At 48.9% G+C, this 24381-nt stretch overlaps 1 protein-coding gene across 2 annotated transcripts in view; it reads left to right on the forward strand.

Annotated features, from left to right (window-relative positions):
- Positions 1-11739, forward strand: part of BLK (BLK proto-oncogene, Src family tyrosine kinase) — a 50721-nt gene extending 38982 nt beyond the window's left edge. The window contains exons 7-13 of one of the 2 annotated variants that reach the window (XM_019636126.1): positions 3444-3590; positions 4082-4234; positions 4684-4863; positions 5883-5959; positions 8822-8972; positions 10195-10326; positions 10968-11739. In XM_019636126.1, coding sequence (XP_019491671.1) covers positions 3444-3590; positions 4082-4234; positions 4684-4863; positions 5883-5959; positions 8822-8972; positions 10195-10326; positions 10968-11173 — 1046 coding nt within the window. In that variant the 3' untranslated portion in view covers positions 11174-11739. The remainder of the gene's footprint in view (positions 1-3443; positions 3591-4081; positions 4235-4683; positions 4864-5882; positions 5960-8821; positions 8973-10194; positions 10327-10967) is intronic. The other variant, XM_019636127.1, reaches the window with a different exon arrangement.
- Positions 11740-24381: the final 12642 nt, after the last annotated feature.

The following is a 24381-nucleotide window of genomic DNA, read 5'->3' on the forward strand; positions in this document are numbered from 1 at the left end:
TTTTATGCAAATGGTATCAGACTATTTTTATCTTTTCATGTCGTGTTCCTTTCGCTCAACATTGTTTGTGAGATTCTATATTAGTTTGCTAGGCCTACTGTTACAAAGTAACAGAAAATGGGGTATTAAACAACAGAAACGTATTTCTTCAGTTCTGGAGGCTGGAAGTCTGAGATCAAGGTGTCAGCAGGGTTGGTTTCTTCTGAGGCCTCGCTCCTTGGCTTGTAGATGGCCGTCTTCTCCTGTGTCTTCACATGGTCTTGCCGGTCTGTGTCCTAATCTCCTCTTCTTTTAAAGACACCAGTCATTTTGGATTAGGGTCCATCCTAAAGACCTCACATTAAGATAATCATCTCTTTAAAGACTATATCTCCAAATATAGTCATATTCTGAGGTACTGAGGGTTAGGACTTCAACATAAGAATTTCGGGGGGACACAGTTCAGCCCATAACAGATTCACTCATGTTGTTGAGTACGGCAGTAATCTGTTCACTTTCACTGCTATGCAGAACCTAATATATGAATATTCTGTAAGCTATTTTACCATTCTAATGTTGGAAGACATGGGGTTGTTTCCAGTTGGGGGACATGGAGTTGGGGCTAACATGAACATGCTGCTATGAACCTTATTATATATGCTTCCTGGGATGCGTGTACCACTAGTCTTCCATCTTGGATATACTGGGCCCATATCCCCATTTGAAAGATGAGGAAACTGAGTCCTGAGGGAGGAAATGACTCACGTGAGATCAACAGTGAATAAGTATCAGAGCCCAATCATCTAAGAGGCTCTGAATAGCTTCTCAAGCTCGAAAATGTGTCAAGCTGGCCTAACCTGGGGTGACTGGAGGGAAATTTTCCAAGTAGTGTTTATTAGGACATTACACATGGGGACCTATTGCAGCCAATTTTTAACTGGAGAGGAGGTGATGACAGCAACATCAGTGGGAGGGAAGGAGAGTGGCTGGCCTGTGAGTTTGGTTCCCTGTGGTTGGGACAATGAGAAAGGACAGAGGTTAGCCTAGTGGAAGCATTGCACTGGGCTTGGCCCTTAGCTCCATTCATGACTCGAGATCTGCAGTGAGTGGAAGTGCTAGAGCAGCAAAAGCTGGACAAAGAGAACTGCTTATAACACACTGTGAGGCTCAAGGGACAGCCGTGGTCTCATTGCCCGCAACAGGTCAGGACCATTCAAGGAGAAGGAGGAGGGTTTCATTGATAAGTTGGGGTGCTCTGTGCAGAATTTCCTAAAATGCGCCAATGGATGCATTCAATTATTTATACAATACATATAGGATACTGCCACTATTCCATTTTGATGTCAGAGCACCTTTGTCCAAGAAAGATATGGAAGCACTGGAGATGGCATTAATGTTTTGTTGTGGTGGTGGAATATTTTAAACACATACAGAAGTAGAAAGACTAGTATAATAGAACCCCTTGTACCCAACACCCATCAACAATGATCAACTCAGCCAGTTCTGTTTCATGTATATCCCTACCTGAGTCTATAATTTTTAAGCAAATCCCAGACATCATGTCATTTTACCCTGAAAATGATGTTTTTATCATTGCCTGTTGCTAAGGTGTCCTCTGGAGGGAGAGGGGCCCCCAACCTCATTGTGGAGGAGGAAGGGGTTCTCTAAGCGTGGGGTACCTCTTCCTGTTCTTGCCCACCCTGGGAAGCTAGTCCAAGCTGGGCATTGGCCAGATGGAGCTGGGGCCACCGGACTGTCTGAGCATCATCACCCCACACACATGTATACACACGTATACACACGTGCACACACACTCCTCAGAGCTCCAAAGCAAGATCCCTCCATCTGCATCTGGAAGCCACAGCCAATGGATGCTGCCCTCAGAAGCAGGGGAAGCAAGTTTTAGCCCCGTGTGGTCTCCAGGACGTGCCTTAGCCTCTCAAGCCTCAGTCTATTGATGTCCACGTGGGGACTGGCTAGTTTCTCAGTCCAGGGGCAGGTGGTCCTTCTAGGGCAAAGAAATCTCAGTCCCTGGGAGCCCAGCCCTATGTGAGCTCAGACACAGCCGGGAGGCAGGCGGGAGTCCAGTTTTGTGAACCTGAAGCTGACAGGATTTGGAGGTCCCCTTTAAGAAGAATAGCAAATTGTAAAAAAGATATCACGGACAAGCCCTTAGATGAACCTGGGCAAGTGAGAGACCCTAAATCATGAGCTTGAGCAGTGGCACTGCATGGAGGAAAGCGAGGTCTCCTTGGCTTATCCGAGTGTCTGCACGCAGGGTGCAGGTGAGGAAATGGGGAGAAAACCCCTTTTCCTCAGTCCTCTGATGAGAGGACGAATGAACTCACTTGAGTCACTCCCTGGTTCCTTAGATACTGGGGCATAGTTGCACCTACCCTGGGCAAGGTGGGGGAGACAGTTTGGAACAGTGGCTGGCGCTGGGCTTTCAGGCATGGTGTGGGCTGTGGCCTCCTCAGGGCGCCCTGGGGCACACAGCTTCTCAGCATTCTTACGCAAGTAGGTGATGAGCGAGACTCAATGACTAAGAAAGATGGGAGGGGAAAAGGGGTTTGAGATTGGGTGATGGTCTGATAAGAGAGGAAAGATGCCTGAAGACAAACCACACAGAGGAAAATCAACCGTACACACTCAGAAAAAGAAGTGTCCGAGCCTGACACCTGGCGGGGAAGGATGATACCGCTTGGGGTGGGCGCACCCAAGCCTGCCGCTTAACTAGCTGAATAACCTGGGCAAACGACGTTCCCACCCTGGGCCGCAGCTTCCTCATCTTCCAAGTAAAAGTGAGGGACATGGTTCCCAGAGAGCTGGACAGAGACATTTTATAAAAACATTAAGCTAATGGGAAGTTTGTCAACAGGAAACTCTTGCCTCAACTTGCTCTTAACCCCTGGCATCTGCTACCCGTTGTCTGCAGGCAAATATTAACATAGATGACAACATGCATAGACATGGGCATAAATGTGAACAGAACGCCTGAGAAATAGCTTATGCTCTCCTCCCTGGACATGGGTGCTCGAGGTTGTGATTCGCTGTTGCACGTGGGAGTAAAATCAGCCTTTTCAGCCAGAATGAATGAATCAATCAATCAACTTCCTAGTACCTGAATTGCAAAGGGCCCCTGAGTAACCAGATGCCCAAGTGGGGGCACAGCATGATTCCTAGGAGAATGTCCTGTCTGCTGCAGAGTTCAGTGGACCCCTGGCTGACTTTGGGGGTACTCTGGAAGGAGCATCAGGAACACAGCCAGATGGAGCTGATAGGGAAGGCTTCCAGGAGGGCTGAGGTTGGGATGAAGGAAAAGGTAATTAGGACGAAAGTGGTCAAAATGGAGAACAGAATTTGGGGAACTTTTTTCCAAGGCATTGAAATGAAGCCCAAGTTCCAATCCTGATTTTCCCTCTTTATGCCTTACTCTCACGCTTGTGTCTTTATTAATCCTCTAGGTGCCTTTTCATTGTCCGTGAAGGATGTGACCACCCAGGGGGAGGTGATCAAACACTATAAGATCCGCTCCTTGGATGAAGGGGGCTACTACATCTCCCCCCGAATCACCTTCCCCACTCTCCAGGCTCTGGTGCAACACTATTCTAGTAAGAAGGAGGTGTCTGATGGGGGGGTGGGGGGAGGCTTGTGCCAGAGCAGCTCTTGTATCTCCCTATTGCTAAGATCTCAAGATTTTAAGAATCACTGGCGCCATCTTGAGGGGAGGGGGGAGATTATCCCAAGGAGTTGACAACTGTCAATATAGTGATTCAAAGTTTGGGTACCTAATCCCCTCTACTAGCTCAGCATGTGACCTCTTGGAGAATAACAAGTATTTTCAGTCTTAGAGAGAGTAGGTCAATGATGGCATGCCTTGCTTTATGCAAAACAATTGCAAAGAGCTGAGAGTGTGTGTGTGTGTGTGTGTGTGTGTGTGTGTGTGTAGTGTGTATGTATTGTGTGTGCACATGTGCAAACATGTACTTAGACATGGGAGTGGAGTTAGTATCACACCTGGGAATGATACGGCTCCCGAGAGAGAGATGCAAGTTTAGCTACTCTGGTAACCTCCAGCCCTATCTCTTCTTCCGTACTGCAGAGAAAGGGGATGGTTTATGCCAGAGGCTGACTCAACCCTGTGTGAGCCTGGCTCCTCAGAACCCCTGGGCTCAGGATGAATGGGAAATTCCCCGGCAGTCTCTCAAGCTGGTCAGGAAACTCGGGTCTGGGCAGTTTGGTGAAGTCTGGATGGGTAAGTACATGGCATGCCAGGAGACTGTCTCTCCCTGCCCTACGTCCTGAAGCACAGAAGGCTCAGGATTAGCACAGTGCATCTTGCTTCCCCATAAAGGCTTGTGAGGCAGAAGGGACAGAGGCTAGGATACCCATTTTACAGATGAGGCAATGGAGGCACAGACCGCTGTTCCTCAACAGCCTGAGGGAGGCTGAGACAGGCTGGCATCCTACAAGATAAACTGGCACATCCATCACCCTCAGGAGCTGTACATTTCCAGCCCAGGGCCACTTCCCGCAGCGGGGGCTGGTTCTGGCCTCCGTTCCCCACCTGTGTATTCTGTACAGGTAGATGGCTCCTGGAAGCTTATGTAGACTTTGGTTAAGGGCTCACCTTCCATGACCTCTGGGTCTTCTGAACGCCTTCTTCATTCTCTCCCCCCCACCCTCCCCCCTCCCTGGGATCAGGTTATTACAAAAACAACACGAAGGTGGCCATCAAGACCTTGAAGGAGGGAACCATGTCCCCAGAGGCCTTCCTGGGCGAGGCCAACCTGATGAAAACGCTCCAGCACGAGAGGCTGGTCCGTCTCTATGCAGTAGTCACCAAGGAGCCCATCTACATCGTGACCGAGTACATGGCCAGAGGTGGTGCCCCACGCAGGCCTGTGTTCCTCAGACAGAGGCAGGGATGAGCAAGGGCGGGTGGGGTGGGCACGGCCTACACTTAGGGGGCTGAGAAGGCGAGGTCCACCTGTTGCCGTGGGTTTGCCTGGCCAGGGGACCTCCGCCTGGCACTGTTTAACACCCACTGGGGAGGACAGAGCAAGGCAAAGTCAAAAGAGCAGTAGGCTGGACATCCAGAGATGATGCTAGGCCCTGTTCGACCACTTACCAGCCAAGGGACCTTTTACAGCCATATAAACATTTTACAACACAATGAAAAAAGAGCTTGGGTGAGATGGCCTCCGAGGCCAATGTTATGGCCAAGCACTCATGGGGCCGTGGGCCTGGAGTCAGGCCTCAGCCTTTGACTTCCTTCTCACCCCTTCTGTGACGCTGACCACACACTGGTTCCTGTAGGATCCTAAGGCGCCATGCTAATATAGTTTCTTAAACGTTGCTATGAAGGGGGTCCCACATTGAGCTGGGGCACAATGGCTCCCCTGCTCACCTCTTAGCCGCACCTCAGGTGAGCACCCTTCTCAGCTCTTAGATGCCATGGAAGAGCCATTTGGCCCCTGCACAAAACCTAGGGGACAGGTCTCTCCATTTTGGTACTTTATTGCACCCTTGGTCTTCTAAGGCAGAATCTCTACCAACAGAGAGTGAAGGGGACGAGAATGTCATGCCAGGAATAAGCACTAAACTTAGAGCCAGAGAAGTAGGTTCTGCTTCTGGCTTCCTGGCTATGTGACCCTGAACCTGGCTGAAACCTAACTTTCTCTGAGTAGCTGGGAGCATATTAGCTGTCTCCTGGGGAGCTATAAGGACCAAGAGTGGAATTCTGATGCTGTGGGTGGACTTCTTCTCTGTGGACAAGAGATCTGACAGAGCGCCACCTTACTTCCGGTCCCTGGGTGGGGAGCAGCCCCCACCTGGGGGAGGCTGGCATAGCCAGGGTAAGGTCATTTGCAGAAATGCAGTTGTAAATTCTATTTCCTTAGGATGCTTGCTGGATTTCTTGAAGACAGATGAAGGTAGCCGATTGTCCCTCCCAAGACTGATCGACATGTCGGCCCAGGTTTGTGAGCTAACAAGGGCAGCGGGGCCTGAGAGTACCAATCCCCTCATTGTGGGCTCAGGCTCTCTTTCATGCTCAACAAAATCAATTATTTAGAAGTTGTATCGATTTGATTTAGGCTGGGCTGTGAAGAACAGGAAACCCAATAATGGCTTAAATTTGTAAACATCCAAAGGTGGGCAGTCTGGGACAGTCAGTGGGTCTGCCCCTCAAAGTCACAGGGACCCACCCAGGTTTCTTCCACTTGCCAGGTCTCTTAGCAGGTCATGTGATTGCCCAAGGTGGCTGCTCACATTTTACCATCTTGTCCTCTTCTTAGCCAGCAGGAGGAAGTAAAGGGAGATGAAAGCCCACCTGCCTCCATAATGTCACTGACTATACTTGCTCTTACATCCCTCTGGCCACATCTAGCTGCAAGGGAGCTTGGGAAATGTAGTCTTTATTCTGGGTAGCCATGATGGGATAAAGTGGGTTCTATCACTAAGGAAGAGAGGGAGAACAGATGGAATGGGAAACCCAGAGAGTCTGCACAAATTCCGTTTAATGTGGTAGGCAAGTGTTTTTTATTGACTTTACTTCTTCTTCAGATGGTGCTGTCAAATGCCTTCTGTAGCAGGTGGGAAAATGGAGAGAAAGGATCTTTCCTCCCCAGGGGTTTTAGCTGAGGGCTCTAACCGGCAGGAAAACCCATCTGGTGGTTATGAGTGTGTGTCTGTTAAAACTGGAACTCTCAGCAGAAAATCTCCGGTCTGTGGTCAACCTGTAAGACATGTAAACACACGCACACATCTGGCTCCAGAGACGAAACTTCCCCTTCCCCACACCACCCCTCCCCACCTTGGCTGACCTTATCTGCTATTAGTATCACTGCAGGATCTGATGTCATGATGCCCTTTTTCCACTGAGGTGAGCACAGACATCTTTGAGGAGGTTGCTGAAATGGTCTCGGAAAATTAGCGCGGGTGACAGTTTCAAACCACATAAGCCTGTGCACTCCTTTCTTGCTTCTCTGACTCTCCTCTGTCTCGTATTTGGTCCCTTGGGAAATCTTGGGTCACCCAGGGGTGAAGGATGTGAAAACCACCGGAATTTATACCTAGGTGTGGTCAGGAATCTGAAGGTAAAGAAACCAAAAATCAGAACTTCCCAGGTGAACAGCTTCTAAACCATGTTCTGATCATGCTAATACTTTACCATGCGTGCACACACACACACACACAAACACACAGTCACACTCAATGCTCTTCTGTGCATTCCTTTTCCTGCTTTACAGGGTGAAATGCAAAGTTTCCCTCCAACCACAACCCCAGGGGCCCTACTTTGCAGCCACATGGCAGCTCCCCAATATCCTGTCACACCTGTGAGCCTTTCCCCGGGCTGTCCCCTCTGCTCAGAATGCCTTTGAGTCTCTTCTCACCTGGCAGAAGCCTAATCAGTGTTGGTGACCCAAGTGTCATTTCTAGTAAACTTTCCCTGGACAGAGAAGTGCTAGAGAGCACTTAGCTCATGTGTTCTCATCAGCATCATGTATGGTAGGCTTTTCTCCTTAAAAGCAGACCTGAGTACTACTCAACTTTTTTTTTTCCTAATACTGCTTAATATATTTGTTAACGGGATGAGTACTGCTAAGTGCTGTCCAGATATAAGATATTTGGGATTCAGCTTTACAGTCGCCACACTACTATACCAGTAAATGTATATTGATGGAATGATTTAGCAAAGGAACAAATGAATGAATGAGTGAGTGAGTGAATGGATAAACCAATGGATAAACCAACACAAATGGAAACAGAAGGAGAGGTGGGATCAATTCCAGTGCTGGCTTCTTGCTGCAACAGGTCTGAGGAGATAAGTTTTCTATTCTCTGCCTCATTCTCTTCGTCTATCAATTGGGAATGCAGAGAATAAAGTCTGAGTGAGTTTCCTTGACCAAAAGGCACAAGAGCAGCACGAACAGCTGTTCCTGGTCCAGTGCTGGTGATGGGGGACAGACACAGCATCTCCCCTTCTTTCCCTGCCTTTGTTCTATCAGGATTCTGTTCCCTGAGTACCCACCATGGAGCAGGGCAGGGTTAGGTCCGCGGCCACATGTCTCATATAATGCTTACCTCAACTCCATGCCCTGGAGACCCCTTTCTTCCTGTTCCAATCTGTTTGGTGAACCTTCAGGAAGCTTAAGCGACATGCCAGGGGTCAGGAATTCCAAACCAGGGCTCCCTGCTCCAGAAACAGCGCTTCCATCTTGCCAAGGAGATGAAACCCTTTCCTTTTCTCCCACGTTCCACTCTCCCTCCTGCCCTTTCCTTTTCTTCTCCTTCTCTGTCCAGAGACCTCTCTTTTCTCCTGCCTGCATTCTGCTGTCTTCCTCCCCTGTAAACACTTGGGAGGAGAGGAGAGGTGGGTGAGGGGTACAGGCAGCCCCTAGCTCTGATGACAGTGTCTCTGCTTTCCTGGGCTTTTTAGGGGACTGGGGTTTGTAGCTTATCAGCGGAGGAGCAGTTGAAGCCATCTTTCTACCCAAGAATTGCTCCTTCTCCAGCAGCACCACCAGCCCCCATACACCTACCAGAAAAAAAATATATATATATACATATATATACACATATATATGTATATATGTGTGTCTATATATGTGTGTGTGTGTGTGTGTATAAATAACACAAACTCAAAAACAAGCACCCAAGCATTCCTTCCCCTTCCAGGCTGAAAGAGGATGAAGGCTGCTTCTACAGACAGGCGGGTGGCGAGGGTGGGCAAGGTCCTTCCTCTCCTCCATGGGGCCTGTGCAGGGGACGCTGAGTGGGCTCGGTCCTTGCATGGAGGTCCCCATGCTGTCCTTCCCTGTGTGGCCTGTTCCCTCAGATTGCCGAAGGAATGGCATATATCGAGAAAATGAATTCAATCCACCGCGACCTTAGGGCGGCCAACATCCTGGTGTCTGAGGCCTTGTGCTGCAAAATTGGTGACTTTGGCTTGGCGCGGATCATCGACAACGAATACACTGCCCAAGAGGGTGAGCAGAGACCCCCAACCACAGGGAGACCTTGGGCCTTACCGTCCCCAGTTCCCCAACCCCCCTTGGACTGCTCCTCACTACATAGCAGAGCCCTATGTGAAGAGATAGGAGAGCTGTGTGGTCTCCACAGTTCTGGCCTCACCCCAGCCAGCTCAGCATCCCCCTAAATGTGCTCTGCAGGGCGCTCGTGCCTCCTGAGGAATGACTTTGCGATGAAGTAAGTTTGGAGATACTGCAAAGTCCATCCAGCACCCTATGGAGTTTCCCAGGGAACACCAGCATATTAAAGACACTGAGAAGTCCTCCAGCAAAGAAGCTGTGTCCATTTGCTTCACCTGGTGTCCCCCAAACTAATTTGAGCCCCAAATACTATTCTCCACATATTGTCTATTAACTTCCCTCAGAACTAGGGTTTTGTAGGACACTTTGGAAAACGCTGCTCTACAGCATGAGCAGCGAAACCTTATACCTGAATTAGGATTTCCACAGAGCCCTCTGGTTTACTTTGTTAGTATAACTGAAGTAAAAATCCTCTTCACAATAGAATTTAAAGTGGTCAAATACATTTATCAAGCAAGGTAGCAAGCCATAGTAGCTGGGCGTATTAATCATTTGATACTGGAGAAGGCTGGGTATTGCACGTTCCCCGAGGGTACTGTAGGCTGGCTGGGGAGGCCGAGATGCCAGGCCAGGTGGGAGGGCACCAGGTGCTGGGCTACACCATCCACTCTGCTGACCGGGCTGCGGCCATCTGCAGGGCTTTGTGGGGCAGCAGGATTTGAATTCCCTCCTCACTGTGACCTTTGCAGGTATTACATAAGTCAGTGTCATCATTTGCATTTTGCAGGAAAGGATTAACTGAGGCAGGGACAAGCCTTGGGTTCCTGTCACTAAAAAGGCCCATGTCAGGTAGAAAAGGATACTTCCACCCAGATGGAAACATATGGTGATTGCCCAGGGACGCGTCCTAAGCAAGGACCCAAAGAGGGCGACAAGGGTGGTATTTGTGTCCATGTTGTCCTTTCATGCTGTGGCCCCCAGTGTTGGTACATGTGTCCTAGTGGGTCTCAGTGACTGCCTGGATGCATCGCTGTCATGTATAGCAGGCCAAGCCCCCCCAGGGGTTATGGTGGGGAGTAGGAAAGCAGAGAGTGGAGGGGAGAGCACGTAGGGTCAGTCAGTCGTGGCCTCACAAAGATGCTCATGACTTTTCCTGCAGGGGCCAAGTTCCCCATCAAGTGGACTGCCCCAGAGGCCATCCATTTTGGGGTGTTCACCATCAAAGCAGACGTGTGGTCATTTGGCATCCTCCTGATGGAAATCGTCACTTACGGTCGGGTACCCTACCCAGGTAGGTGGTTTCTAGGATGGCTGTGTGCCTGGGGCTGCCCAAATATGTATCACAATGGAGTCTCGATGTGGGGACAGAAACCTAGGCATACCAGTCTAAGGGTGGGGTTCTGCCCCCTTCCTCAGTATTGCTCTTGGCAACAGGGCTGTGTTCCCTTCCTCCAGCAGGGGTCAGTGAGCCCCCAAACTTGGTATTAAGTAAAGGTCAGAGTCTGAACTCAAGTTCACTGCCAATTAATTTGTTTTCAGCTGAGGACAGGTTGTGCCTCCCTTGGCCTTCCACCTTGGATATACTCGCAAAAGCTCCATCTTGGCTGTAAAACCCCATCCCCCAGCCCCATGTCAGAAGGGTCTCTCTCCTAGTTAGCAGGTGGTGCGTTTTCAAGAAGCATCTGCCCAGTGAGCGATGGGCTTCGGCTGTGTGCAGGGCAATCTCAGATAGGCAAGCGAGGGTCCCATCCACCGAGGAAGTGTCCACACTATCCCACAAAATCTCCAGCCTCGTTTCCAGTGGCTCTCCAAGCAGTGAAAAGTAAACAAAATAATGTTTAAAGGTGGCACGAGGCGGGCAGCGAGGGAGGAGACAATGGTCTGTGGCCCCTGCCACCTCTCAACCTTGTTCTGCATCTCCTCCGCCTCCAGGAATGAGCAACCCCGAGGTCATCCGCAGCTTGGAACGTGGCTACCGCATGCCGCGCCCGGACTCATGCCCGTCTGAGCTGTACCACGGTGTCATCGCCGAGTGCTGGCGGAACCGGCCCGAGGAGCGGCCCACATTCGAGTTCCTGCAGTCGGTGCTTGAGGACTTCCACACCGCCACTGAGCAGCAGTACGAAATGCAGCCCTAGCCCAGCTCAGGGATGCGCTAGCACCACAGGGGGCTCCCCAGTGCCGTCTGGGTATCACAGCTCCAGGATGACGAACACCTGTGGCAGAACTGACAAGGCATGTTAACCTCATGGCTCGTATTCCAGCCCCAGACAGGTTGGAAAGGCAGGGCGGGATTGGTACGCCCATTTCTTAGATGAGGAAACTAGAGGCAGCCTGGCAGGTAGGTCACAGCATGGACTCTGCGCATGATGCAATCGCAGTCCCACCCTTCTCCAGCTGTGTGTCCTTGGGCAAGTTACTTAGCCTCTCTGTACCTACCTCCTTTGTACAACAGGAAGGACCATTATAGTACCACCTCTTATGTTCCTCATGAGGCTTACATTAATTAACCCCGGTAAGATATTCAGAACAGTGTTTGGCACACGCCTGACACACTCTGTTTGTCATCATATAAGCCTCCCCTGTGCTGACGTAGGTCACCAGGAGCGCCGTGCTCCCATCTGTGCGGACCACGCTCCACGCAGTCTGAGTCCTCCTAGACCTGTGCAGACTCTGGGCCGGGAACATTGATATAGACTGCACTCCAGCGCTTTGGGACTTTTCTGTAATAAAGTCACGAAATCTGAACTTTTCCGTGTCGTTACTGGTGACAAGCCTGCAAATTGCATCCATGACATACATGGATGCACGAGTGGCGCCGGTAGGGGCTTGCAGATGACACTGGTTTTCTGTGGAAAGCAAGTCCCCAGTCCAGGACAACTAACTGCGTCGACTCAGCTGTCACTGCCTTTGAGCAGGGCCAGCAGGTGGCGCTCTCACATCAGAAATCCTTGGTCTGAGTCTGGGAATCCTTGGCTTACCAAAGCCCCAGAGCTGACAGAAGGAGCAGCGCTTGCTGGGCGCGCAGAAAAGAGAAGAGCAAGCGCCCTGGGCTCTGAGTCCAGGGGACCAGAAGTATCAACAATGAGTGGATGACCATGGAATAGTAACACCAAGGAACGCTGGAGGTTCCGCACTGCTCACAGAGGCCGCCCCTTTGTCATGTGTTTTGTAATCGATTTTTTTTTTTGAGCAGTTATAGAAAAATAAGCGGGAAGTACAGAGAAACGCGTTTACCCCTCGCCTGGGCCCCCGATTTCTCCTATTGTTAACATCTTGCAATAGTGTGGTACATTTGCTACAATTGGTGAGCCAATCGTGACACATTATTGTTAACCAAATTCATAGTTTCCATTAGGATTCACTCTTTGTGTTGTATGTATTCTTCTATAGGTTTGGACACATGTATAATGACGTGTCTCCACCATTACACTACCACACAGAATAGCTTCAGTGCCCTCCAAAGCCTCTGTGCTCCACCTAGTCATCCCTCCCTCCCTCTGAACCTCTGGCCACCAACTTGCCATGTGGTGACTCCTCTGATCCTGTGACAACCCGAGGAGGTAGGATTATTGCCATCCCCAGAGAAAGAGAGAAACAGAAGCACAAAGAGTTTGCCTGGTTTCCCAAGGTCATGCTGCTCATTAGTAGCTGGATGGGGATATGGCCCCGAGCAGAGCTGTGGGACTGTGGCAGGAGAGCAGGTGGGGGTGCTGGACTAGGCGAACCTCCCTAGTGGGCAAAGAAGGACACACGTCTGTAGAGTACTTGCAATTTCTAGAGTGGCTCCCCATAGAGTCTGGATTCTCACACAGCCCTGGGAAGGAGGGAGATAGGTATCACCATTATTATTATGTCTCTGCTCTTTTCCACAAATGATGAAACCCGTAGATACGCCACACCACCAGGCTTGCCCAGAGGCTCTTAGCTGGCCAGTGCTGGACCCTGAATTTGAACACATTCTTTGCCTCCTGCTATAAGAGCCGTGTAGGAAGCACTGCATTCTCAGAGTAGGGGTGTCTGGCAAAGTAGGTCTGGCAGGCTCCCTGAGCAGTTCCCAGGTGGACCCTGGGGGAGGAGGGATGTAGTCAGATTGGGGCTTGGACAGAGCTCCCCCAGGATGTCCAGGATATCGGAGGTGGAGGGCCCAGGGGCAGGGAACCCTGCCCTTGGGGTAGTGGGGGCTCCAGAGAATTGTCTCTGACCTCCCCTAGGAATCAAGGACTCTTTGTGGGGGAGGAGGTGGCTGCTGAGAAAAAAACCTCACAGCTCAGCCTCCCCCTGACCAGTAGGGGTAAGCCCACACCCTGCTCCCCCTCTTCCAGAGTCTCTGGGAAGTGGGGCTGCCTGGCCCAGAGTCTGAAGCGAAGGGGCTGGCGGGAACTAAGCTGGAATGCAGGACATTCGAGCCCACTGCCCCTGACAATGGGGCACCAGACTGACGCAGATCTGAGCCCCTGGGGCTCACAGATGACAAGGCCCCAGGAGGACCTACTGGTACTTTGGAGGCAGGGCTAGGGAAGGAGCTAATATCAGTACGTTGAAGGGTGAGACCCTCTTTCTGGCTTCACAGCCTGAACCTCGGACCTGGGCACCTCCTGCCCACCTCCCAGGGCCCCTCTGATGTAGCTTCCTACAACTGGGGCCCTCGCGATCCAAGAGCTGCAAGGCCTGGGGCTGGCTCGCCGGCTCTCTGGACCCCACTCCCTTCCATTCCCCTAAAGGTGAAAGGGGTCACTGAGGGCTTGGCCAACCTCACTATTCATGAAAATCACCTCAACTACTCATTTTAAAACACAGGTGTCTAGACCTGGCCCCCTGTGAGATGTGGAGTCTGCAGATCTAAGGCAGGATGTGGAAACTTCACCTTTCCTAAGCAATCTACGTGATTCCCAGCTTAGACCCGGGGTTCTCAACTCCGGCTGTATATTTGAATCACGGTGGGGTGGAAGTAGGGGAAAGTAGGGAGGGGGCACGTTTAAAAGTACCAGTGCCAGGATTCCAGACAGGGCCTGGCCGTTGGCATATTTTAAATGTCCCCAGCTGGTGTTAATATTCAGCCAGGATTGGGAACCACTGGGCTAGGCTGGTCCGGGTTTGGACGTTCCCTTTCCAGAGGCGCTGGCTGCGAGTCAATGGACGCTAGTCTGATGCTCAGGTCCTGGAACTGCAAAACCAGCTCGTGCCTGTGGCTTTTTCCAGTTCTGATATGCAAGGGACAACCTGCGGAAACTAGAAAAGAAACTCCACACTTTCTCAGGGGCAAGTTGTCCGGCAAGGTAAGCATAGCCCCTCCTCCACCTCCTGCGGCAGCGGATCAGCCTGGGGAAAGTGAGGCTGCAGCCAGCCCTGGAAGGACCTGCGAGAGCTTTTCCCCCACTAGGTGGTGCACTTGCCTTCGCGGTGCCCAGACTGAGACAGAGTGTCCCGGTGGGTTTTGTTAGGTGCGTGAGTGTTTCTACAGGACAAGAAGCCTTCCAATTCCCAGTCAGAAAGTGAAGTGTGAGAGTGTGGAGAAAGAGAGATACAGCAGGACAGAGAGAGACAGAGAGAGACAGAGAGAGACACTGAGACACAGTGACAGATGTAGAGACAGACAAAGAGAGAGTGAGAGAAAACAGACAGAAACAGAGACAGAGAGAGAGCATGAATGGCCAAAAGCAACAGTTCCTGTTCTGAGAACTTGACCTCCGAGTGGGAGGGGAGGTTATTTATGGCTGTGGAGACCCTATTCTCCCCACATAATCTGCACGTGTGAGGATATTGGAAAGGGGGCTCAGGCCTGAGATTTCTGGAGCATAAGATTGCTGCCCACTCACCCAGAACTCTGCTGAGGGGTGCACCCCAGCCTTGCACCCCAGGAGCCTTCTTGCCTGTGATAGAGATTGTGTGTTTCCCTTCTCTCTCCATCCCAGAGCCAGCACACACGTACGCACTTGCATTTATTATAAAATGAATAAGATCTTCTGGGTCAGATAGGCCTGGGTTCAAATTCTAGCACCTTCTCTCCCATGATGTATGGCCTTGGGCACTTTGCTTGACTTCTCTGGGCCTCAGTTTCTTCATCTGTAAAATGGGCATACTAATAACACTTCTAGGCTTATTTCCAGGTTTAGATGAACTAATACATGTGAGGCATTTATTACAGTGCCTGCCTTATGGTAAATGCTCAGAAATGTTAGCTATTATTATTGTTATTGTGGCCCCCAAAGAAAAGCCTTCAAAGACCCTAATACAGCCTCCAACACCCTTCACTGGGTTTCCTCTGTCCTCTAGGATTCTAGTTGTACCCCGCAGTGTTTTGTTGTCTAGCTGTTGCTATGATTTTTCTTTGTCTACTTTCATATTCCTCTCACTCTCAGGGCAGAACTAGGAAAAGAGTACATGGGGTTGAAGTCAAGGACCCAGAACTTTCCAGCTGTGTGACCTTGGGTAAGTAACTCAAGTCCCCTGAGCCCCAATTTCCTCAACTATAAACAGGGAGAACAATGACTCTCTTGCAGGGCTGTTTTAAGGATTCAAAGAGTACTCTGAAAATGGAATAGCACATTGGGCTGCCATAACAAATACCATCGATGGAGTTGGGGACGTGGGGAGCTTCAACAACAGACATGTATTTTCTCAGTTCTGGAGACTGGAAGTTTGTGATCAAGATGTCAGCAAGGTTGCTTCTTCTGAGGCCTCGCTCCTTGACTTTTAGATGGCGGCCGTCTCCCTGTGTCCTCACATGGTCTTCCTGTTGTGTGTGCCTTCTCCCTCATTTCCTCTTCTTATAAGGACACCAGTCACATTGGATTGGGCCCTGTCCAATTATATCATTTAATTTAATCACCTCTTTAAAGACTCTATCTCTACAAATTGTAAAAGAAAAGAAAAGAGAAAAAGACTATCTCCAAATACAGTTACATCCTGAGGTACGGGGACTCAGGACTTTAATGTAGAAATTTGGTGGGAAACAACTCAGCCTATAACAAATAGTAATACAGAAACATAATAGTTATTTCTTCTTTTGTATTTTCTATTTCTGTATTTCTATTTTCACATTATTTCTTATTCCTATTTCTTCTTTCATCTCTTCTTCTATACCTGCCCAGTGTTAAGCACATAGCAGGTGTCAGTGTATTCTTGTGACTGACTAGATTCAAAAAGAAGAATACTTGGTGTGTTCTTTCCACCTACAAATCAGGAAGATCCGAAGCTAAGCTAGAATACTTAGGAATACTTTGCTTTAAGCAAACTCACATATGAAAATCCAGATTTATACAAAAGATAAAAAACTGTCTTTAATGATTTGTTTTGTAAAAGGTTCCACCACCTATTCCTTTAGGAACTTTAAAAGTAGTACTCAAGTTTCCCCAGGCTTCATGTTGTTGGTTTTTGTTTTTGTTTTTAATTGTGGTGAAATAGACATAGCATAAAATTTACCATCGTAGGCATTTTTTAAATATACCTTTCAGTAGTGTAAGGTACATTCACGTTGTTGTGCAACCATCACCACCACGATGTCTAGGACATTTTCATTTTCCCTAATTGAAACTCTGTCCCCGTTAAATGATAACTCTGCATTCCCCCCTCCCCCCAGCGCCTGGCAACCGCCATTCTGCTTTCTGTGTCTATAATTTGACTACTTCAGGTACCTCATATCAGTGGAATCATACAGTATTTGTCCTTTTATGTCTGACTTGTGTCACTTAGCGTGATGTCTTCAAGGTTCATCCATGTTGCAGCATGTGTCAGAATTCCCTTCCTTTTTAAGGCTGAATACTATTCCATTATGTATTATATCTAATCTAATTTTGTTTATCCATTCATATCCATCCATGGACATTTATGTTGTTTCCTCTTTTTGGCTATTGCAAATAATGCTGCTATGAACATGGGTGTGCAAATATCTCTTTGAGACTCGTTGCCGAATCATACAGGAATTCTATTTTTAATTTGGGGGGGAAATGCCACACTGTTTTCCATAGCAGCTGACCATTTACATTCCCATCAGCAGTGCACAAGGGTTCCAATTTCTTCACATCCTCACCAACACTTGATATTTCTGAGAGGTTTGTTTGTTTGTTTGTTTGTTGTTTTTATAGTAGCTGTCCTAATGGGTGTGAAGTGGATGCTGTCATTTTAATAGCAATAATCCAAATTTCTTCGACTTTCCTCCCTACAGCATTTCAGCCCTCTTTGGGATGTCTTCAGGTTATTCTGAGTTTTCGGGCATCCCCTTACTCCCTTCATATGTGCTCATGACGAGCCTTTTCAGGCCGATGCTCTGAAGTTCTGCTATTTCCCACTGGGCACTGAGGGTAAGGCATGTTCCATGGGCATGGCTGAAAGGTCCCACCCAGGCGAAGGCCCCTGGGGCAGGGGCAGGACTCTACTAAAAGTGCCTTTCAATGTTCCCCTGAGTGAGTCTGTCCCAGCATGCCTCAGGGTCTCTTGGAACTTGCCCAAAGCTCTCACCTGATGTCCCTAAGTTGGTCTGTGTCCTGGTGGGCACATGCTTGGCCCTCCGCTTCAAAATAGTCACCAAGATTTGCTTGACATGCAGCATCTCAGTCATCACAGGAAGGAATTGTGTCCAGTTCTGGGCACTTGGCCGCAGAAGTGATGAGGAGAGAGCAGAAGGCAGTAGCCACCATGACATGCAGGCAGATCAGGAAAAGCGACAGACACCTGGGCCTCTGATATAAGCTTGTCAGCTCCTCCTACGGCTAAGCTAAGCCCAGAAAGTCTTCTGGATTAAAGAAAGCGCTAACCTTGATACCGTGTTTAGAATCTTAGAAAGCTGAATAGAATCTTTATGATCAGTCGAAATTTGTTGAGTATAAAGTTCCCACGACAACACAGTGAGGTCAGTCCCATGATCCTCGTTTTACAGATGAGGAAACTAGGACACAGAGAGGGTATGTAACTGGCCCAAGGCCACACAGCTTGGTAAATGGTGGCATGAGGACTCATCACTCTTAACCATTCTTCCGGGAAGAATCTAGTCTAGATATTTCAAATAGTGCTCTTCAGAGCCTTGTGGGTCAATGGTGGTGTCTCAAGAGTAGGAAGCTCACAGAGGGGTGGGGAGGGAGGACATAAGGCCCCACCCACCCACTTCAAGCACAGCAGCCCCTCTTGTATCTGTTTCACATGTTCACCTGTCTTACAAGAGTTATTTGAACAGAGTGTGCCTTTAGAATTGTTTTGAAAATCAGATACCACATCTATCACTTTCTCCCGTCTCTCCACCCCACAAATGGGGAACGGAGGCCTAGATAAGAACCCATAGCCGTACAGGGCCCAGCCCTCCAGACACTTGGTCAGATCCTTTCTCTGTCCACCCCAACTCACCTTCATTTCCTGGTAGGCAGATGTTAGTTTCCTTCAGGTTTTTACAAAAATAGAAATCCTTAGATTCAAGAACTCTCCAGGGCCGGCCGAGGGGCATGTTGGTTAAGAGTTGGCTTGGGATGCCAGCTCTGAGCAGCAGGACCCCGGTTCGGATCCCACATGAGGGCCAGTGATGTTGCGCCCTCTACAGCTAAGATGGTGAACAACAGCTCGACCTGGAGCTGGGCTGCTGTGAGTCACTGGCGACGGCGTAGGCTGCAGCCCCTGCTGCAGTGGACTGCCATAAGCTACCATGAGTGGCCAGCAGCCAGCGTGAGTGGCCCAGCAGCCGGTGTGAGCTGCCAAGAGCCGCTGTGAGCAGCCCCATCCAGTGGCAGGTGACCGATCTGCCACACCCGGGAAGAGTGCAATGATAATACCAACATGGGCCAGTGAAGTGACATCCTCCACAACTAGACTGAAGAACAAAAGGACAGCAACTTGTCTGTTCCCCTTCCCCCGATTCCCCATTACTGTTCCCCTCCCCCAATTCCCCAATAAAATCTTTATAAAAAAAAGGGTGAGCTCTGAGCAACAGGGTCTCCAGAAAAAAAAAAAGAACTCTCCAAATCAGATTAATTGGTTCCCTGGAAAACCCCATTCCTTAACCATGCCAGATTCACCATTTATTGAATGGACCAAAGTAGAGAGTCTTTACAATAGTTACTCATAAGAATGGGGACACACAAGGGCACAGCACTTGACAGTTTGCAAAGGGGTTTCTCTTGCTTTGCATCACCTCAGTGGCTTCTCCCAGCAGCTTCTCAGATGTGTGGCAGCCTTTGTTTCTCTTCATTCTGGACAGGGCGTCACTCACCATCATGTCCCTAGAGAAAAGAGGGGCCAGAAAGCAAACCCTGGGCTACTGCCCCTGTTCCAGCACTTGAGTGACCCAGAAAATGGTACTGAGGTTCAAAGTGCTCTGGAAAATTGAGTGACAAGGTGGACACGACCCACCCAGGACCTGTTGAGTGGCCCCTGTGGGGCAATCCTTTTAATAAGGTTAAGCAAACCGCACTGAGAGGATGATGGAAATGTTTTGTGAATGCCTGGTGGCAAAGACGAAAGGAAGAGAAACATCTGGTGCTGATGGGCCATGAACCCTGGTGGATTCTCATCCTTGAGACGGAAACTGCAGTCCCTGGCAAGGTGATGTGGCCAGAGTCCCAGTGTCGTGAGGTCAGGAACTCTGTGGGTGATTCATAGAGTAAGAATTCTGCCTGACATCAGCTGAAGACCTAAAAATAGCCATCAGGGAATGTCCAGGAGATAATGGGGAAAGTTAAAATTTGTGGGTGCATGCACACAGAAAATGTCTAACTGGCACCTGTGGGGGCTTTGTGACCCTTCAGGCCTTCACTTGACCCTGAACGGATACAGCGATGAGTAAGAAAAGGACCTACTCGCAATGAGCTCTTCAGGCTGCCCTCATTCATGGCAGCGTGAGTATCACACCACCGTGCTCACAAGCGAGGGTGCGAATAGCAATGCCACATACTTTGTTCTGTGCTTCACGCCCACTAGCTCATGTAGCCCGTGCAACAACTCGGGAGTGGATTCTGTTACTCGTCCCTTTTTGTAGATGAGAAAACCAAGGCTGTGAGAAGTGAGGTCATCTGTCAAGCCCATACAGCTGGGACATAAGCTCAGGGAGGCCTCTGTGCAGAGCCTCCTCCAGCGGGGGTTCCCTGGGAGAAGGAGGGAGAAGGCTCTGAGGGAGCCGGAGCTGCACCCATGTCCCTTTGACCTCTCTCCCTTGCCAGGTGCAGGTCGTGTTGGAGAACAGGCTCTGGAGGCATCAGGCAATGTTCACTTCACCTCTTGGTTCTGCCTCTTAATGACTGTGGAATCCCTAGTGAATTATTGGACCTCTCTGAGCCTCAGTATCATCGTCTTTTAAATGGACACAAGCACACCTATCTCAAAGAGAAGCTGGGCATGAACTGAGCTACTGCATATGTGGCTTCGGGTACAGGGTCATGCATGTAGTAGGACGTCAATACACGCACACTCCCTCACCACTGTTGAGGTCAAAGCCAGACAGCATCTTTTCCTGGGGTCACCTGGGAGTCAGTGTGGGAACGCGGCCTGCTGACCCATCCCATCGGCCTCCATTTTCAATCAGCAGCGTGGCCCCTGGGCTACCAGGTACCTGTGGCAGCAGAGGTTGACAGGGGCTGATGGGAGCCAGTCCCAAGGGGTCTGAAGGCAGATTACTGAGGACTAATGAGGTGCAGAGAGACTGTTGCCTGTGAGCTGACAGCATCGCCTGGGAGACAGGGAAGGCAGGAGGGCAAGGGGGAGGGTGGTTCCCTAATCTCAGCCTGATGTCTTCTGGAAAGGCAAGGGTACCATCTAGGCCCTCTCTGTTAGAGCCTTTCCTCCTGTGCCAAGGTCACTCTGCAGCTCTTGGTTAAAATTAGTCTCCTGCTCATTGCTCTGGACTGAATGGCCTTTTCCCATGAACCACCAGGACCTGGTCTTGCAAAGACAGGGGCTGGCTGTGTGCCCTCAACTCTCCAGAAAACAAATAGAATGCATGCCCTCCACTCTGGAGACTGGACAAGGTGGGGTGTGTGCATGTGACTGTGTACATGGGCCTGCATGAGTGGGCATGTCTGCACACATACCTAACCAAACCAGGACGCCTGGGGAATAGACTTAATCATAGATTTGTGCAAACATTTCATCATTGGCATTATTCCTTGGTTGTATTGTTTCTTTCTTAGCTCTAAGGCTCCCATGTGATGCCTAGAGACATCATCTTTTTACTCATTTCTAGCCCCTACCATGAATCAGTAGACCCATCCCACCCCCAAGCACCACACCTGAGATTAAGAGAAAGGTGCAGTACCTCCTGAACTCCAGGTGATCTACAGGCATTTATTACATGAGTTTGCAAATGATAAAGAAAAATGAGGAATGGTTTGGCTAGATTGTCCCCTCTACTGAGCTGGGCTGTGTCTTTTTCTCACTATGTCCCTGGCCCCTGGCACAGAGCCTGGAACATAGAAAGTGCTCAATGGACATCTGTCAAATACATGAATAAATGGGGACAAGTGGCTATTTTGTTCTTTGCCTACATCCCATAGATACTAACATATTAAGCCAAAACAACATACTCAATCAAGGCTAAGGCAAAGATGGTTTGAGCCATATCAGACAAGGGGGCTGTGACTGGGAACAAAACAGCACAGTGGTCAAGGGTCTGGGGGCTCCAGTCCTGCTCAGCCGAGTGGCCTGCTAGTCAGCCAACTCCTTGAACCTGATTTCTCACTCATCAGAGGCATGGCCTAGAGTGGACTAGATGAGGAAGTGCCTTTCCAGTCCCCTGCAGGAGGCCTGGCACATTACAGGCATTCAATAAAAGGGTAATTGTTAATATTTTTACCAGATTTCTGTTGGAGAAATGTGGGTCAAATATCCAGAAGTATAGGATGAGATAGTTGCTAATCCTGTAAAGGAAAACATGTGAACAAGTTAAAAGCAAGTGTCAGATGGAGAGAAAATATTTGCAGTATCTTATAACAAAGGTTTACTGCAAAGAAAACCTAAGGAGTCCTCCTTTTCCTAATTGACCTGAAAACAAATGGACAGATGATAAGATGTGAGCACTGCACAGAAGAACTACACTCAGCTAATAAACATAGGACAAGGTGCCCGACCACAGCAGTAAGTGGGAAATGCAAATTAAATAGTAATGCAATATTTTATGCCCTCAGAATGGCAAAACAACAACACTGCTAATAGCCAATAATATTGGTGACAATGTGAGGAAATGGTCACCCTCAATGAGTGTTCATGGGGTGTAATTTCATGAAGCCTTTTGGAGGAACATTTCTGACAGTACCATTCAAAACTGGGATGCACATACTCAGTGATGAAGCAGCTGCACTTTCCAGAAAACCATCCTACACCAAAGCATGCCCTTGTTCTCAAAGATAAATGCTCAGCACCCTGCACGGCAACATGTTTGTCATAGCAAACAGCAAACATTGGAAACCACTTAAAGGTACAACAATGAGGAAGAGTTAAGGAAATGATGGCACATTTATTTTGTGAACTATTATTCTGCCATTAAAATGAATGGGGGGTACTTCTACACGTACAGATATGGAAACATGTCCAAGACAAATTTTACAGTTATATAAATATAACATTTTTTTATGTTTATAAAAAATACATACACACACACACACACACACATCTGTATATAAATGTAAAGCAAAGGGACCCGAAGGATACCCACCCAAGAGGGCCCTGCATGACCTCTTGGTAGGAGGGGTGCTAATGGAACAAAGGTGGATAAGGGAGGGCACTCACATTCTATTCTGCCCTTCCGCGTTGCTCAAGTCTTTTAGAATGAGAATGTATTAATGCATTTGGAGAAGAAGGGGGAAAAAAGCCAGGCAGTGGTCAATGATGGATTGCTCCTGTGCAATTGTGTCTGGTGGCAGAAAATGGATGATGTGACCCCCGGGGTGGGGTCCCGCCCTGGGACTCTAACCGGCCTTCTGACTCTGGGCCTCATTTACCGCCCCCACCCCCTCCACTCCCACCCCAGATTTAGCCCATTTCCTCTCTTGATAGCGCCCCCCACCAGGTTATCAGCGGTCTCCGTGTGAGGATGCGGGCACTAGACTAGGCCTTTAATGTGCCATCAGGGGCTTATGGTCCCTGCACTGAGGGAGGCTAGTGGGAGGTCCGGGGACCTGGGATCACAAGATCACAAGCAGCGGTGACTGGCGCTGGTTGACGGTGATGGAGCCCCGCCCCTGAGCCCAGACCAGCATCCTAATGGAGTGGGGGTAGGGGGATAACTTCAGACCACCAGCATCTCCTCCCTCTACTACTGTGTCATCCCTGCGACATTCTTCAGATGGTTCTCCTTCCTGTAAGAACAGTAATGGCAGCTGGCATTGACCACATGCCTACTATATGCCAGCCACCGTGCTAGGCAGTGAGCATGCTCCGTTTTCTTCTGAATCTTTACACCACCCTAACATGTAGGTAATGAGGTGCCCACTTCACAGATAAGGAAACACTCAGAGATTTTTTTTTTCCAGCTGCATCTATAGGCACACCATCAATGCCTCTATCTTGATTCTCAAGAGGCACTAAGTGGGGAAGGGGCTGCAAGGCTACTTGTGGTGTTTGGGGCACCTGTATCCTGGAGACAGTCTTAGCTGCCATTTGCATTGAATCCCTTAATCAATCTGAGAAAAAGTCGAGGAGCCCAGGGTAGCGAAGTTTTGAGAATGACATCATTTTCACTGGCATATTCCTAGTCGAACTAATACTAAAAGAAAGCAATGGGATTTTTATATGATCCCAAATCTGTCACTGACAGGATGTTACATCTTAGCAAATAGCTCACCTATTCAATCATCAAATAATGACTACTCATAATCATGACAAGGATACTATGAATGACGATAGAACCTACCACTGATTCGTTATTTGCTACGTGACAATGTTAAGCAATTTTACATCCACCGTTGCATTTCATTCTTTAAATTTCCCTATCACAAGGTATCGTTTTCACTAATTTTATAGATAGAGAGATGAAAACTAAGACTAAAATTAGGTTCATGTAACTGAACACTCACTCCATCCTTGGTCAGTGGTTCTATCCCTGGCTGTACATTAGAATAGTTCTGGAAATTTGAAAAAAAGCACAATGCCCCACCTCAAGACATCTTTATTTAATAGTTAGCTTACTATTTAATGCCATTGCACACAATGGCATTTAAAATGTTCATTACATTACGCAACCAGGTGGAGAATTAATGTGTTTGATGCTGGTTAAACAAAGATAAAGAGGGACTGGCTTCAAAGTGCTTTCAGCATTACAGAGACAGAGGCAAGATAAACCCACCTGTAGGTGGGTTTATTACAAGCCCAGTAACTGGGCTTTGTTACAAGCCCAGTAACAGTGATGTGCGAACCGTGCATTGGGAAACAGGGT

This window comes from Hipposideros armiger, unplaced genomic scaffold, assembly GCF_001890085.2.
Source record: "Hipposideros armiger isolate ML-2016 unplaced genomic scaffold, ASM189008v1 scaffold_27, whole genome shotgun sequence".
NCBI classification, from domain to species: domain Eukaryota; kingdom Metazoa; phylum Chordata; class Mammalia; order Chiroptera; family Hipposideridae; genus Hipposideros; species Hipposideros armiger.